This window comes from Oncorhynchus masou, chromosome 6 (genome assembly GCF_036934945.1).
Source record: "Oncorhynchus masou masou isolate Uvic2021 chromosome 6, UVic_Omas_1.1, whole genome shotgun sequence".
Lineage (NCBI taxonomy): Eukaryota > Metazoa > Chordata > Actinopteri > Salmoniformes > Salmonidae > Oncorhynchus > Oncorhynchus masou.
The window spans coordinates 53,005,714-53,022,213 of NC_088217.1; the positions used below are offsets into that span (position 1 = coordinate 53,005,714).

Genomic DNA, 16,500 nt, shown 5'->3' on the forward strand with positions numbered 1-16,500 from the left:
TTAAATGTCAGAAATTGTGAAAAACTGAGTTAAAATGTATTTGGCTAAGGTGTATGTACAGATATATTCTATTCTACTGTATTTAGTTCATGCCTATCCGACATTGATCACCCTAATATTTATACATTTCTTAATTCCATTATTTTACTTTTAGATTTGTGTGTATTTTTGTGAATTGTTAGAAACTGCTGCACTGTTGGAGCTAGGAACACAAGCATTTTGCCACAACTGCAATAACATCTGTTTAAATATGTGTATGTTACCAATACATTTGATTTGATTTTTAAGCCCAGACTTTAGTGTGTATCCCACTGTTAGATGTCTCCTGTAGGGTCAGTACTGCAGTTGGTGTGGGCAGGAGTGGAGACACATGACAAGGAGGAGGGGAAAACATTTCAGGGGCACGGCTCTAATCTTCAAACAACCAATAAGAGGTTGGCTGGACTGACCTCACCAGTTCGCACTCTAGTGCCTTGGCCGGCCCAGCTGTTTGATCTGGCCACTGAATGAACCAAACTTTTGTCCACTTCCCTTCCACTTCACAGACTAGCCCTTATGCTGACTCTGAAGTATTAATTATAGTTTGGGACTGTCTCTCAGACTTTCTGGACCAGACTTCTGCAGAGGTCTCTGCTTCTTCCACAGATCCACTTAGGATATAGTATAGTATGCAGTTTGTCCTGCGCTGAAGTGCCTCGGTGAGAGCTCCCCATCTCAGCCTGCAGAGCTCATCTGGATTTAGAAAGATCTGCTGGCAAGGTAAGACGCAACCCATATACATCCATCTGCATTAGCTCTGAGATGTCGATTTGTCGACATGGGAAAAGAAAGAGGCATCTCACTTATACGTTTGATGTGACACATACAGTATGTCAGGTTGTTATGTGAGTGACGGGTGCGGAAAAAAAACATGGCAATTTCTTTCATTGTTTATGCCCTGAAAAGCATTGACAGATGGTCATGATCACGATGGGTCACTTTGATGTCGTTATAGTATTGAGGAGGATGTTTGAGGCATGGCTGCAATGGAAATCAATTGGGATCGCCTACTACAAAACCATAGGCCAGGACCTGAACTCACCAACTCATTCCGACCAAGCCTTCAACCTAAATCCCACTGCTTGTATCGTAGGCTTTAGAAGAGCATACTGAAATAACCTAATATTGGTCCAACAACCCAACTTTTGTCCTGACCTGATCCACATTAGTTTCTGTTAGTCACACATCCATTTGGGGGGCCATGTTCGCTTAAAGTCCTGGGGCTTCTGATCCCCGGGCTTGTGCGCCTCTCTGAAGTGACAAGATGTCTGCTAGGGATTGAACCTTTGTAAGATAAGACATAGAACTTGTTGTGGCACAGCTAATACCCTGTAGCGCCGAGCACATGTGCCGCTGGCACGTTTGAAGCAGCATATTCCATCTCAAGTGGCACTGTCAGGCCTCCCACTTTGGCTGCTTATTACAGAACTTAAGCCAATGAGGGGGCCATTCTCCATTCCCCCTGTTCCCCTGACTCATATTTCATCCTCCATGCATGCTGTCTGCACATGGTAAACCTAGAAAGCAGGATCAAATTGAGTTTTCAACTCAAGAGTCCGCAAAGTTTTCAGTCGTCTTGAGTGGAGGAAATTGCCGCCCTTGTTTATTTCATTATTCATAACCTTGATGGGTTCATAAATCGTTAATATGCGTTATTGTCTTTGTCCTGATTTTCTCCTCCATTCATGAATTTAAACAGAATATTATTACACAGTGTTGTTTGTGTGGGACTCAACGAACTCCCTGACCCCATGCACAGAATGTACAAAATGTACACGGCGTGTGTGCCCTGTGATCTAGCACAAACATGTAAGGATTGAGAGACTGCCTGTTGAAAGTGTAAAGACTATTTTCAGATAGAGACATGTCTTTTTTGCTGACCTTTGATCCCAGGGCAGGAAGTGACGGCTGTAAGAGGACACCCCGTACATTGCATTCTCACACCTATTAAACATTGCAGTCCACTCCTGATAAGTGCACTTTGGATATTTACAAACTCCTGTTTCCTGACTTAAATGTCTGTGCAATATAACTGCATGGCCTGGTTTAGTTGAAGTTAATAGGGAAACACCATCTTATATTTCCTTTCTCTCTCTACAGCCACTAACAAAGGAACGTTGTAAACCAGCATGGCACTGTGAATGACTTTAAGAGACTCCAATGGCAGCCTTTTCAGTTGAACGCATTCAGTTGTACAACCTTAACCTTCCCTATATCTAGGTTAAATTCTCACTCTGCAAATTGTAAAAAAAAATAAAAAAAAATAAACAGACAGTTCTTTGATTGATATTATCAACGGCTGCTCTCCTTTTTGTTTACCTGGAAATTCCTGTTACACTGTCCAACATGCAATATGTCGTAGCCGACATTAACGGGTTTCTGTATAAGACGTAGTCCCACCCTGAAAAAAATGTTTGTGTTCAAACGAGACACTCAGAGGCTGCCATACATAAATCCCACTGTCGGTCATTGACTCGTTATATTACCTTTGCATCAATGCTCTGTCTGGACAGTGTTAGGAGGAAGTAATGGGCTTTTGAAAAACAAAACAAAAAACGCCCCACTCTCCTCCAGAATTTAGCATTCAATCAGTGCAATCCTACCCCCCCCCCTCCCCCAGCTCAACTCTCAGCTTGGCGTCACAGTTTCTCAAAACTCTGGAAAGATACAGTCCATGCCGTAGGCACCGCTGCACCGTACACCAAATTGCTAATCCCATGTTGTTTTCACCACCACAAAGGGCCGCCACTTTGTTTAGATCAAGAGTCCTCTCCGCCGAACATGCAGAAGCTCTAAATCATCACCCTCTTTATGAAAGCCTTGGCTTTGGAGGAAGCTAAATATAACACATGTTCACGGTTTGATCCATTTGCACTGCGGATGGGCTCCCCAGTGTAAACAATACAATAAGCCATGTGACTCTGGAGATGGGCCTGTATTCAGCAGCTCAGAAGTGAGGAGTCGTGGGACTTTAATGGACGGCTGGAATTACAGGAGGTGTAAAAAGCAGCTCCAGAAATGCCACCCACACAGTCAATACTGGGCTTTTTAGGATGCGTCTTTTTGGCAAATCAAATTCATCCATTTACTTGTGAAATCCCAGAGGATGAAGTTATGGCGTTTCATACACTGGTAAGAAATAATCATGCAAATGGCCTAAAGTTGAAGCTATCGAAAGTTGGCAACCTGCAGGTAAACCAATAACAAAGCGTACTCCCCAAACCCTGTTTTGGTAAGAAGCCGAGGGGTGGGGCTGGAGAAATGTCACCTCTATCAAATTCATAGACGGAACTATGGATACAAGGACTGACCATCCATGATTTCAAAATGATAGTTTTAACAATGTTTTGAGGCTTCTTACCAAAATGTAAACAAACAGGCAGTGGAGCTTGTTCATTTAGATTGACTTTGTTGACAAACGTTGAAGTAAAACAAGCTTATATTTCTGGCTCTGATGGGGTATGAGAGTTTAACTAAGCTCATGAAGCGTTTATGCGTTAATAAGCGACTGCTGATTGCCCGTTTAAGTCAACATTTAAATGATCAAGCCATTGATGTTAACAGGACATTTTCATGCGTGCCTTACCCCTCTCGCCGTTTGATATTTAGTTATTGTTGCAATAACATTGATTCACTGAAGCAAATGACCATGACACACCTGTGATATCTACCAAACATAGCCGCGGGAAGTAGGGGTGCTGACGATGCTGCAGGAAAAATTGTTCCCAAAAGTAGTGCACTGGGCCTTTACTAGTATTAAAAAAGGGTAGTTGTATAATTAAGAACAGTATCTTTCAGGATTCAATAGTTGTAATTGTAAGAGTTGTTGCCCTGTCCCATTCTCTGTGATTGTCATTCTAATGGATCCAGATAGAACAAAACCCTGTCCATTTCTCTGTGATTGTCATTCTAATGGAATCCAGATGGAACAAAACCCTGTCCATTTCTCTGTGATTGTCATTCTAATGGAATCCAGAAGGAACAAGTCCCGGTCCTCAAACATGTACATCAAAAAGGTGCAAGGTTACGGGCAACAACCACTTTTTGTGCAGTATTAGTTTACCATCCTTACAAGCCAATTAATGTAAATGTGCACTACTGTATTGTATACAGATTGGTCATCTAGGTTTGTACCTGTAGACTTTTCATAACCATGAAGAAAAACACAATACAGTAATTGAGACATCAAGTGGTTTGTAATGCTGTGAGGGGAGGATGTGGCTCACTTGGTAGAGCATTCTGCTTGCAATGCTATGGTTGTGGGTTCAATTCCCATGGGGGACCAGTACAAAAAAAGTATGAGAATGTAAGCACTCACTATGGTGAGTTGCTCTGAATAAAAGCATCTATGGAAAATAAATGAATAGACCATTTCAGTTAGACCAAGCAAGAATTTTTTATATTCCACAACTATTATCAGATTAACTGTTTTGTACAGATAATTATCAGACTCACGTTACAAATGCTGGTAAACGCTCAAATACGTTTCGTTTTTTTTTTTAATCACAAAAGTATTGGACTGTGCCTTTACTAGTCCTGAATTAGTGGACCGATATAGATGTCATCAGCACGGCAATAAAACAAAAACATTTGCCACGTGTTTAATGAACTTTTCTATTATTTCTCTATTTTCTTTCTCTCTGCATTGCTGAGAAGGGCCCGTAAGTAAGCATTTCACTGTTAGTCTGTACCTGTTCTTTCCTAAGCATGTGACAAATTAAGTTATATTTGAATTGATCTGACCTTAACAGTAAAGAACAAGTCTTCCTTGAACATACATGTTTACTTTTGTGATTAATGTTCATGTTCCCTTCGTGAAAAATTGTTTAACATAGTTTGATTCATAAAAAAATAAATAATAAAACATACAGTTCTAGCTTTGTTTAAACAATGACATGTTTCTGAAAACTGTATTCATCTTTCTCCAACAGGTGCCCATTGCTGTGTAGGGTCCAGTGCAGAGGACCTTGGTGAGCAGCAGCCATGCCGCCTGCCACTGGAGGACCCCAGGGGTACACCCCTCCAGAGGGGGGCTGGGGCTGGGCGGTGGTGGTGGGAGCCTTCATCTCCATCGGCTTCTCCTTTGCCTTTCCCAAGTCCATCACTGTCTTTTTCAAAGAGATCGAGGTCATCTTCGACTGCTCCAGCAGCCAGGTGTCCTGGATCTCCTCCATCATGCTGGCAGTCATGTACGCTGGAGGTGAGCTGGAGGATGGAATAGTACACCACTCCCAGAAATGTACATGTTAATTAAAAACGTTTTGGATATACAGTAATAACACAATAACGTTTTTTTCACACAAATTAAATTCTAACATGTTAAATGTGTACTCCAGCCATCTTTGCTTTCACAAATGCCTGAAAAGCAAGAATGGGGTGCATCTTTTTTTTGTTCCTAAATACATTACACATTTTACATGCCATGGAACATATTAGAATTGCAAACGGAATGTGTTAATTTCCCAGTAGGAAGAGCTAGTGTGATGAGTGCGTGGCAGAAGTGAGCTGTAAGATGCACAGCCAGAGTGAGTCGTGGAGCATTGTGTAACAGACCTGGGTTCAAAGGGTATTTGCTTTCTTTCCAATACATTGAGCTTTTGATTGAGCCTTGGCAGGGAATGGACAAAGCGACCATTTAATTGGTTCCATTGCGCCAGGCGTAACTCAATCAAGCAGAGCTAAAATATGTTATAGAAAACAAACGCTACTTCAACCCAGGCCTGTTGTTGGCAGCGTGTAACCGCTGCCTAAGAGCACATTAGCTACATTGATATTGTCATCAGTAATAACAGCTGCTGAACACCCCTACTAAAGCTTGGTCATCCCATGAAGGGAATGGCGATGATCATTTTTAAGTGCTACTGACACCTTTTCGCTACTGTAGCTCATTTAAGCATGTGTCCCAAATCGTGTCGCACCATATCCTACTACAAGCTCTCAAGATGACGTTTGAGACTTTGGAAACTTCAACTTGGCTTTCTTTTAGATATTTAATTTGATGCAAAAAAAATGTGAAAGATAGATACGACAACAACTTAGAAAATGTCTACCATCGTCCTTCATGCTCTGACTGCTCCTTGTAACATGAATGTAATCTCGAAGCCTATGTTAGGCCTCTGTATTCTCTGTATACCTTTCAGTGCGAATGCGATTGAAAAATACACTCTACCTTTTGCTCAGTAGACCGTTCATGCACCTTCTTTTCTTCAGTCACACAGAGCTCCCATAGTTTCCCACCCATTGACTATGTGGCATGAGGTCACTGGGCATCACATCAAGATGAAGTGTATTGTCCAAAACGAGACGGCGAGGCCTGAATCAAACCACTGTCTTTGAAATCAAACGAAATGGGAATGCTTTTACTCTTCAGAAGCATCGTCTTTAACAGTGCAACGGTAGCTGTCTCCTGATTCTCTGTGGATGTGGTTCCTCTCTTTCCAGTGTGCTTGGTAATGCTCTGATCATGTCATTGTTGTCCCAGGTGACATCTGAGGCTGAGGAGATGAAATGGCCAACATGAAAGTCAGGCAGACCACTGTGAGTGTGTCGGTTGGTCTGGCTTCCTGTACCAGCGGGGACTGAGGTGAATCAAATGCTGGGTGATGTTAAACAGGTCTGCCCCGTGAACCGGTGATACGCCTCTTTTCATCTGCATGGCATTCAACACACACACACAGAACAGCAATCAGAGGGACTCTCCTTCTCATGCTCCTTGTCCCTCAAGACGAGGTCTGGCGTCAGATAACAAAGCGTTGTCGGCATTGTCTGTTTTTTCTCCAGGAGGGGAGATAAACTGGCGTGATGTTGTCTCATAAAAGTTACTAAACATTAACTGCACAAATTGTCAGCGTTTTCAGTCGGCTTAGTAGTAGTGCCTGTTTAGAATAACGTGTAAGATAAACAACTGTACGAGTAATTACCAAAACACTGAACTCATGAGAGGATTGGTGCCGGTATGTTTCACGTGTAGTAGTACAAACTACATACACAGTATAGTAGGTCAAGCTTCAGTAATAGCAGCACTTTATGAATGATTGAATGATTTCGGAACCATAATCCTAATTTAGTATATAAGCGACCGGCATCATGTGTGTAAGTATAGTCCACTCAGACAGATAAGCAGTCATTAACCTACTACAAAGCTGCCGTGGCTGGCCCCCACCAGATCAGTGAATCACTGCTATTTATTGTTCAGCAGTACATTCCTTCAAAAGATAACACCTAGCTCAGCCACACTTTCAGGAGCTGCATGGGTGGAAGCCAGGTCACCGGGTTCATGCAGTAAGATTGTCTCAGATGGTTCCCAGTAGATTCCAGTTCTCCCTCTCTGAGCTCTGAGTAGGTTGCCCGTTAGCTAGGTTCTGGACACATCACTGCCTGTGCATGATGAGGAACACATTACTGTGTGGGCTTACCTCTAACCCCTGTACAGGACCAGAATACACAGGCCCTGTCAAACTCAGACCCTAATGACATCTACGACCCAGTCCTGGCAAGCCTTAAAGTGGGGGTGATGTCCAACGGTACACGGCACACAATATGTGTTCTTCTAGATTGTAGTTCAATGAGTCATTGAATCAATTGTCTTTAGAAAAACCTTTTTTTTTTACAGTGGTCTTGAAGTACTTAACAGTAACCTGCCTAGACTCCCAAAGACCAAGCAGCACCTCAGTGGCAATCCATACATGTAACATTTTTGATAGGTAGGCGTTCTTGCACAACAGAAAATGGCTTGTGTTGCTTGCCTTATTTAACTGTAAGTCGCCATAACAATTGATTGAATAGTATTTGTGTGTCATCCATGAATGCTATGAAAAAAAAGATTGTTATGGAAAATTAATACATTTACTGAATAATGGGACATAGTCCTCTTGTCCCCTCTTGAATTTCTTACCTATCCTTCTCATAATGTCTGACATGGTCAGGTTTGGTCATAGGCTACCTCCTCAGACTACTCCCCCCCCTCACCAGCTCATCTTTGAAAAGGGCGGGGACAGGCTCTTTGTTGGAGTTTAGCCTTGCCTGCATTAGAATCTAAGAAGCCTTTGTCGTGTTCCGAGCTGGCAAATGAGTCTGGACAACCTCTAAATAAAAACCGTCACATTCTATTTAGGTTCCTTCAGTGGTGCCGAGATTTGGCAGGGAGGCTGAAGCATCTTCCACGTCGATCTTCGCTCCCATTTAGGCCCTGTTGTTGTAAGCCAGACAGAGGGTGGGCATGCAGACAGAGAGTAGGCATATGTTCAAATAGTGTAGTGAGCGAGCTGTGGTTAGGCTCAGTTTATAATCCGTAGTTACCTTGAATTGGTGTGGCCAAAACCTCAGATTCAGCCACACCTTAATGGAATGAATATGTTGCAGTCTAAGACGATAACAAAATTATGATATTGTGAGCAGCCTCCAATGTTTCCAGTAGGGAAGATAATAGGGCATGTACTGTAGTAGTAGACTGTGGGGTGAACCTGAGGCCATCATTGATTAAAAAAATGTGGAGTATGTTTATCAAGTCACATCAATAGACAATGAACTGTATATTCAGACATCGGTGGTACAATGGGTGGTACAATGGGTGGTACAATGGGTGGTACAATGGGTGGGGCAATGGGTGGGACAATGGGTGGGACAAAGTCATTTCCCGTTCAATGTATTGTTCCCATCTTTCAAAATGAAGGGATAGTATTTACTATTACATGGGACTTATGGTAGGATACCCATAGGGAATGAGTCTGCCTGAAGGAGTCACCGTGCTTCAGTGCGGCTGGTGGCTAGCTGATGTCGGCTAGGAGAATCGAAAAGTGTGCTTGCATAATCCCCTTAAAAGACCTTTGCTTGAAAAAAATGAAGACTGTTTGTCCATTTTGAGACGCGATAGCCAGTCCTCAAAATAGTCACAATTAATTGAAGATAATTCAAGAAATCTGTCACACATTTTTACGTTTTTTGCCAAGGAGACCTTAGTTGCGCAATTGTACTTCTAATTAAGATGTAGGTAGAGCATAGCTCTTGCAACATCAGGGTTGTTGGTTTGATTCCCACTTGGGAACAGTACGAAAAAGTATGATAAATGTATGCACTCATTAGTACTACTGTAAGTCGCTCTGGATAAGAGCGTCTGCTAAATGACTAACATGATGTTTGATGCAGTATTTTTCATAAAAAATGCAGTATTTTCTCGTTGAATGACAACAAAGACTTCATTGAAGAATCCCTAACGTTGACCAGTCACCGACGAAGGGGTGTAGACTCCCGAACTTCGACTGGCCTTGAGAAAAAATGTTGTGTTCCCAAACAGCCAACAAAACCCCTACCAAAGTCCAAAACGAACGAAAACGTCACCAAATGTCGTCTTAATGTATGCACAAACTGTTTGGTCTGGGAAGCATGTGGACACATTAAGTGTAGCCTACTCTGCTGTTTTTATGTTGTGCTAAGTATGCTGCTTGAAGACAGTGGACATAAAATGCAATGTACTTTATGGTTTCAGTCCTAATTGTATCCTGTGTTCAAGTACTTTCAACTTTTTTTTTACCTATACAAAACATCTCTCTTACACACACACACACACATCATCCTGCACACACACAATCACCCACAGAGCAGAATGAAGCAGGATTTTACAGTAGCCTTGTTCTGAAGGGCTCTTTGGAGACATCTTCTTTTGTCATTCTCAGCACCTACGTTAGGAGCACACAAGCCGCAGCGACACCTCACAATTTCATTGTGATTGTCTTGTTTTGTGTGAGATTGCATTGCGAACAGTTGCTAGACCAGAGAAATTGCTGCAGTGCTGCAGTGAGAGAAATCATTGCACAAGTTGTGTTGATTCTCTGGCTGCGCCGGTGTTTCTCAGAACTGTGGATTTGGGGAACTCTAGTGGTCAAATATAACATCTCTCTCAAGTTATCTGGCTTTTCTTATTATACACTTTCCCGTTATCACGTTTTGAATAAAGAAAGGAATCTTCTCTATAAACATATTTAAAGCCACGTGAATAAATAATATTAGAGAGAAAGGAATGCCATCCTATAAAGGTCATCAACATTTGATTTCAATAGTCATAATGGTATAGTCAGTTTTGCTTGGGCATAGTTGCCTAATGTGACTTTTCCCAACCCGTGAACCATCTTGACTGTTTGGTAATGCATTTGTCATTTGTGACGTGTGTGTGTGTGTGTTTGTCTCAGGTCCTATCAGCAGTATCCTGGTTAATAAGTATGGGAGTCGTCCAGTCATGATGTGTGGAGGATTACTGTCTGGGTGTGGACTGATATCTGCCTCCTTCTGTAACTCAGTGGAAGGACTGTACTTCTGTGTGGGAGTGGTCGGAGGTCAGTGATCTAAAGTAACTAAGTCAAAAATACTTTGAAGTACAACTTAGGTAGATTTGTGGGGTATCTGTACTTTACTATTTATATTTTTTGACAACTACATTCCCAAATACAATATGTACTTTTTACTCCCATACATTTTTCCTCACACCGAAAAATACTTGCTCCGGCAGGACAATAATATGGTCCAATTCACACAATTATCAATATAACACGTTGTCATCCCTACTGCTTCTGATCTGGCAGACTCAGTAAACATAAATACTTTTTTATGTCTGAGTGTTGGAGTGTGATACACTGGCTGTCCGTAAATAAAAGAAAGAAAAAAAGAAAGAAAGAATGGTGCTTTCTAGTTTGCGTAACATAAGGAACTTGATGTATAAGCATTTCCTTTTACGTTTTACTTTTATGACAATTGAGTACTTTTTTCACCACCGTACTTAAGTACATTTAAAACCAGATATTTGAGTCGTTTACTCAAGTTGTGTTTTGCTGGGTGACTTTTACTTGAGTAATTTTCTAACCTCTACAGGATCGGTCTAATGTGTTATATTCTCCTACATTAATTTCACATTTCCACAAACTTCAATGTGTTTTCTTTCAAATGGTATCAAGAATATGCATGTCCTGAGCTACAGGCAGTTAGATTTGGGTATGTCATTTTAGGCGAAAATTGAAAAAAGGGTCAGATCCGAGGTTAAGTTATCTTTACTTTTACTTAAGTATGAGTACTGTTTCAACCTTTGTCAGAGGTAGGCCTCTTTCATTTATGATCACAATTTGTTGTTTTTTTTGTTAAGGACCTTTATCGCCCTCTAGGGAACTCTTTAGGAACTCTATCACCACTCTAGTATCCTGTGTCTAGACTAAAACCAATGGGAAATCACTAAACATAAATATTTTTTGAACTGTTATAAATGTATTTCAACAGGCTTGGGACTGGCATTCAATCTGAACCCAGCCCTTACTATGATTGGGAAGTACTTCTACCATAAGCGGCCCATCGCCAATGGAATCGCCATGGCAGGCAGCCCGGTGTTCCTGTCCACCCTGGCCCCTCTCAACAGTTGGTTATTTGACCAGTTTGGCTGGAGGGGCAGCTTCCTGATCCTGGGAGGCCTGCTGTTCAACTGTTGCGTGGCTGGCTCTCTCATGAGACCCATCGAAACCAAACCACAGTCTTCCTTGAAAAGTGAAGATGTTGCCAAAGAGAGTATGACATGTGGGCAGAAGTGCAACACTTTTATTGACCTCTCGTTGTTCAAACACCGGGGCTTCGTGCTCTACCTCATGGGTAACGTCATCATGTTCTTTGGTCTCTTCTCCCCACTGGTGTTCCTTAGTAACTTCGCCAAGAGCAGGGACATCCCCAAAGAGAAGGCAGCCTTCCTGCTGTCTGTTCTGGCCTTTGTGGACATGGTGGCCCGGCCCTCCATGGGCATTGTGGCCAATACCAAGTGGATACGACCCAGGGTGCAGTACTTCTTTGCCTGCTCTGTGCTATTGAATGGCGTGTGCCACATCCTGGCCCCCATCTCCGTGGACTACACAGGCTTTGTTATCTACGCCATCTTCTTTGGCTTTGCCTTCGGCTGGCTGAGTGCGGTGCTGTTTGAGACGCTCATGGACCTGGTGGGAACGCAGCGCTTCTCCAGTGCAGTGGGACTGGTCACCATCGTGGAGTGTGGGCCTGTCTTGTTAGGACCCCCTTTGCTAGGTGAGTATGTGCACATGTACATGTATTTGTAGTTTAGTTAAGCACATTCTTTCTATATAAAGACACAATCATCTAACTGGTTAATTTTTATGAAAAGTAAAGACTATTAACTTATGATACAATTTAGAATGAATCTTTTGTTTTTCCACAGGTAAATTCAAAGACATTTACAACGACTACCAATACACCTACCAGAGCTGTGGGGTGATCCTTATTATTGCCAGTGTGTTCCTGTTCGTGGGGATGGGTATCAACTACCGGTTGTTGCACAAAGAGAAAAAGGAGGAGGAAAGGAAGGCTAATCTGGAGGAAAAAGAAGAAGAGTCCAACAAGGACAATGCTGCCAAAGAAGCCAGCAATGACAGGTTGAGAGCATTTGATGAGGCAAAAACTGCGGAAGACACAGTCTAACTCTCATTACCATGTGAATGTGTGAATTTGATGTCATCGCAATACAGTCAATTAAGATAATGTAGACATAAAATTCATTCAGTTCAAGTCCTTGCCATCTAGCAGATTTCATGTAAAGATAATTCTCAGCCCCATTTCCACTTCTGTCATTGAATAATGTATTATTAGTATAATATGACTGGAGCAAGATACACTTGTGTATGATATAGGCATGCAATCTCTACTGACATGTACTGCCGCCCTGCAAAAATATACTCTATGTTATCAATCTGGACTCCAGATGGTCCATTTTCTGCATAAGTGTTGTGATATATTTTTGAATATTATTAGATACAGGTCATTTGTTTATACTGTGTTTGGAATTTCATAAATGCACTTTATATAACTGCAATTTATTATTCTGTGAAAAAATGGAACTGCTATAACTTTTAGAACCTTTAATAAATCACTGTAACATTTTGTTCACACTGTCATGTCATGTTTCTTTCTCTCTGAAAACATTTCTAGAAACCTGTTATTAAAGTAACACTGTTAGTGTGTTACATGAATAGTCAGGGGTCGTCTCTTGATGTGATATGTATTCCCAATTTTATTCAATACAACTTAACAACAATTATTTCCTGCCTTAACAAATTATTTCTACAATTTATGTCCAAAAGTATGTGGACATCTCATTCCAAAATCACAGGCATTAATATGAATTTGGTTCCCCCCTTTGCTGCCATAACAGCCTGCACTATTATGGAAAGGCTTTGCACTAGATGTTGGAACATTGCTGTGGGGACGTGCTTCCATTCAATCACAAGAGCATTAGTGAGATCGGACACTGCTGTTGGGCGACTGGGCCTGACTTGCAGTTGAGCGTTCCAATTCATCCCAAAGGTGTTCGATGCGGTTGAGGTCAGGGCTCTGTGCAGGACAGTCAAGTTCTTCCACGCCGATCTCGAAAAAATCTTTTCTGTATGAACCTCGCTTTGTGCACTGGGGTATTGTCATGCTGAAACAGGAAAGGGCCTTCCCAAACTGTTGCCACAAAGTTAGAAGCACAGAATCATCTAGAATGTCATTGTATGCTAAAGCGTTAAGATTTCCCTTCACTGTAACTAGGGGACCGAGCCCGAACCATGAAAAACAGCCCCAGACCATTATTCCTCCACCATCGAAATTTACAGTTGGCACGATGCATTGGGGCAGGTACCGTTCTCCTGGCATCCTCCAAACCCAGATTTGTCAGTCAGAGTGCCAGATGGTGAAGTGTGAATCATCACTCCAGAGAGCGCGTTTCCACTGCTCCAGAGTCAAATGGCAGTGAGCTTTACACCACTCCAGCCGACACTTGGCATTGCACATGGTGATCTTGTGTACGGCTGCTCAGCCATGGAAACCTATTTCATGAAGCTCCCTTGACGAACAGTTCCTGTGCTGACGCTACTTCGAGGCAGTTTGGAACTCAGTAGTGAGTGTTGCAACCGAGGAGAGATTATTTTTATGGCCATTCTACTGCCAATGTTTGTCTACAGAGATTGCATAGCTGTGTGCTCGATTTTTTACAGCTGTCAGCAACGGTGTGGCTGAAATAGCCGAATTCACAAATTTAAAGGTGTGTTGACATACTTTGTATATATAGTGTATGTTCAAGAGATGACTGATAGAGGGTGCTGTGTTGAAGCCACCTTGCCTCCATCTTGGCACTCACCCACCGTTGTAAAAAATATTTTGGAAGCTATAGAAATGCATGTATTAATGTCTACATTCATTTTTCCTCCTTAATGCATACTTTGAAATGATATTTGTAAGCTATGCAAAGCAATACCTAAATATATGTAATTTCATCCTTGAAACACTGTATAATTCCATTGAATCGTATGGAGGACTGCTCCTACTGGGGAGTGACAATATGGCTGACCTGTGGCTTCAAAGCCTCACAACGGCCAATACATAGCATCCTCAATCCAGGGTTTATTTACAATTCAATTCAATACATTCGTCTAAACCCATTATCTATTTCTTTCCACTAGGTGTCAGTATTTACTGTTACATTAATGACAGTTAAAGGCGCTACATGGTCAATCTGCAGTCTGCATTGGCCTTTACAGTGATACAGACTCTGCAGAAGTCCGGGCATTCATACATTTTGAGCTTCGTGGAGCAGTGCAGAGCTGCTGAGCAGAGCTGGTGTGAAGGAAGTTGTCAAGGAAGTAAGTTTGTGTTTGTACAGGACTTCCCGCCCCTCAATTACCGTCAAGCAATCATGTCTATGCAGAGCAGCATTAATTGGTTCTTAAGTCCTGAAGGTTTCTCCTTATCCTGGAAGAAATTGCACGTTATATTGCAAAATGACATAGCATATCACATACTGCTAGATTTTGACTTATTTTTCAAGTCATTTAAAAAACCTGAGATCAAAGACGTGTCAATCAATTTTGATCCAATGAAAATTGAAATGGATTATTTGTTGTCCTGTGACGGTACCCTGATCCATGAGGGAACAAACAATACGTTTTAGTCGTCATCCTCATTTTCAAATGCTCAAGGAACTTGGAAGGAGGCATTTTGACATAATTACACAAAGACACACTTTCAGTCATGCGTTTCATACATGGATGATGACCCTGATGTGAATGGTTTTGTAACACTTTTATGTTGTTGTTTTTTTCCCACAAAAAAAAAACCCGATACGGGATATTGTGTTCATATATCAAGGAGAGATATTATGATATAATTAAATAAATGTATTCAGGAGAAAGAAAATCCAATAACTGAACACAAGCTGTCATTTTGTCTGGATCAGGTCTGTATTTATTTATTGCCGCCTAATTATAAAATAAAGTATCCCCATACACAGCTATCGGATTATTTGAATGAATTGGCTAACATAGGCTACAATGTTTCCATCAATTAGTATAATGCCTAACCATAAATTAAGAAAATAAATATTTAACTATGGTATGATGTAACTTTCAATTTCTCCGTTAATATGTGGACCCTTCAAATTAGTGGATTCTGTTATATCAGCCACGCCCGTTGCTAACAGTTTTATAAAATCGAGCACACAGCCATGAAATCTCCACAGACAATAGAATGTACCATACTGAAGTGCTCAGTAACTTTCAACATGGCACCATCATAGGATGCCACCTTTCCAACAAGTCAGTTCGTCAAATTTCTGCCCTGCTAGAGCTGCCCCGGTCAACAGTGCTGTTATTGTGAAGAGGAAATGTCTAGGAGCAACAACGGCTCAGCCGTGAAGTGATATACATACAAGCTCACTGAATGGGACATTGGTTGCAACACTCTCTACCGAGTTCCAAACTGCCTCTGGAAGCAATGTCCGCACAATACCTGTTGTCGGGAGGTTCAGGAAATTGGTTCCCATGGCTGAGCAGCCGCACACAAGTCTAAGATCACCATGCGCAGTGCCAAGAGTCAGCTGGAGTGGTGTAAAGCTCGCCGCCATTGGACTCTGGAGCAGTGGAAACGCATTCTCTGAGTGACGAATCATGCTTCACGATCTGGCAGTCCGATGGACAAATATGGGTTTAGCGGTTGCCATGCGGATGCCATGCTACCTGCCCCAATGCATAGTGCCAACTGTAAAGTTTGGTGGAGGAGGAACAATGGTCTGGGGTTATGTTTCATTGTTTGGGATAGACCCCTTAGTTCCTGTGAAGGGAAATCGTAATGCTACAGCATACAATGACATCCCAGACAATTCTGTGCTACTAACTTTGTGGCAACAGTTTGGGGAAGGATATTTCCTGTTTCAGCATGACAATACCCCCGTGTACAAAGCGAGGTCCATACAGAAATGGTTTGTCGAGATCGGCGTGGAAGAACTTGAATTGGAATTGGAACGCCGACTGCGAGCCAGGCCTAGTCGCCCAACATCAGTGCTTCTGGCTGAATGGAAGCAAGTCCCTGTATCAATGTTCCAACATCTAGCGGAAAGCCATCCCAGAAGAGTGGAGGCTATTATAACAGTAAAGGGGGGACCAACTCCATATT

At 42.0% G+C, this 16,500-nt stretch overlaps 1 protein-coding gene across 1 annotated transcript; it reads left to right on the forward strand.

Annotated features, from left to right (window-relative positions):
* The first annotated feature begins 469 nt into the window (after nt 1-469).
* LOC135542264 (monocarboxylate transporter 1-like) lies at nt 470-12,957 on the forward strand. The gene is made up of 5 exons (XM_064969100.1): nt 470-759; nt 4,971-5,239; nt 10,224-10,367; nt 11,299-12,084; nt 12,236-12,957. Exons 2-5 carry the CDS (start codon nt 5,023-5,025, stop codon nt 12,493-12,495), a joined length of 1,407 nt encoding a protein of 468 aa, XP_064825172.1. The 5' UTR covers nt 470-759; nt 4,971-5,022; the 3' UTR covers nt 12,496-12,957.
* The last annotated feature ends 3,543 nt before the right edge of the window (nt 12,958-16,500 follow it).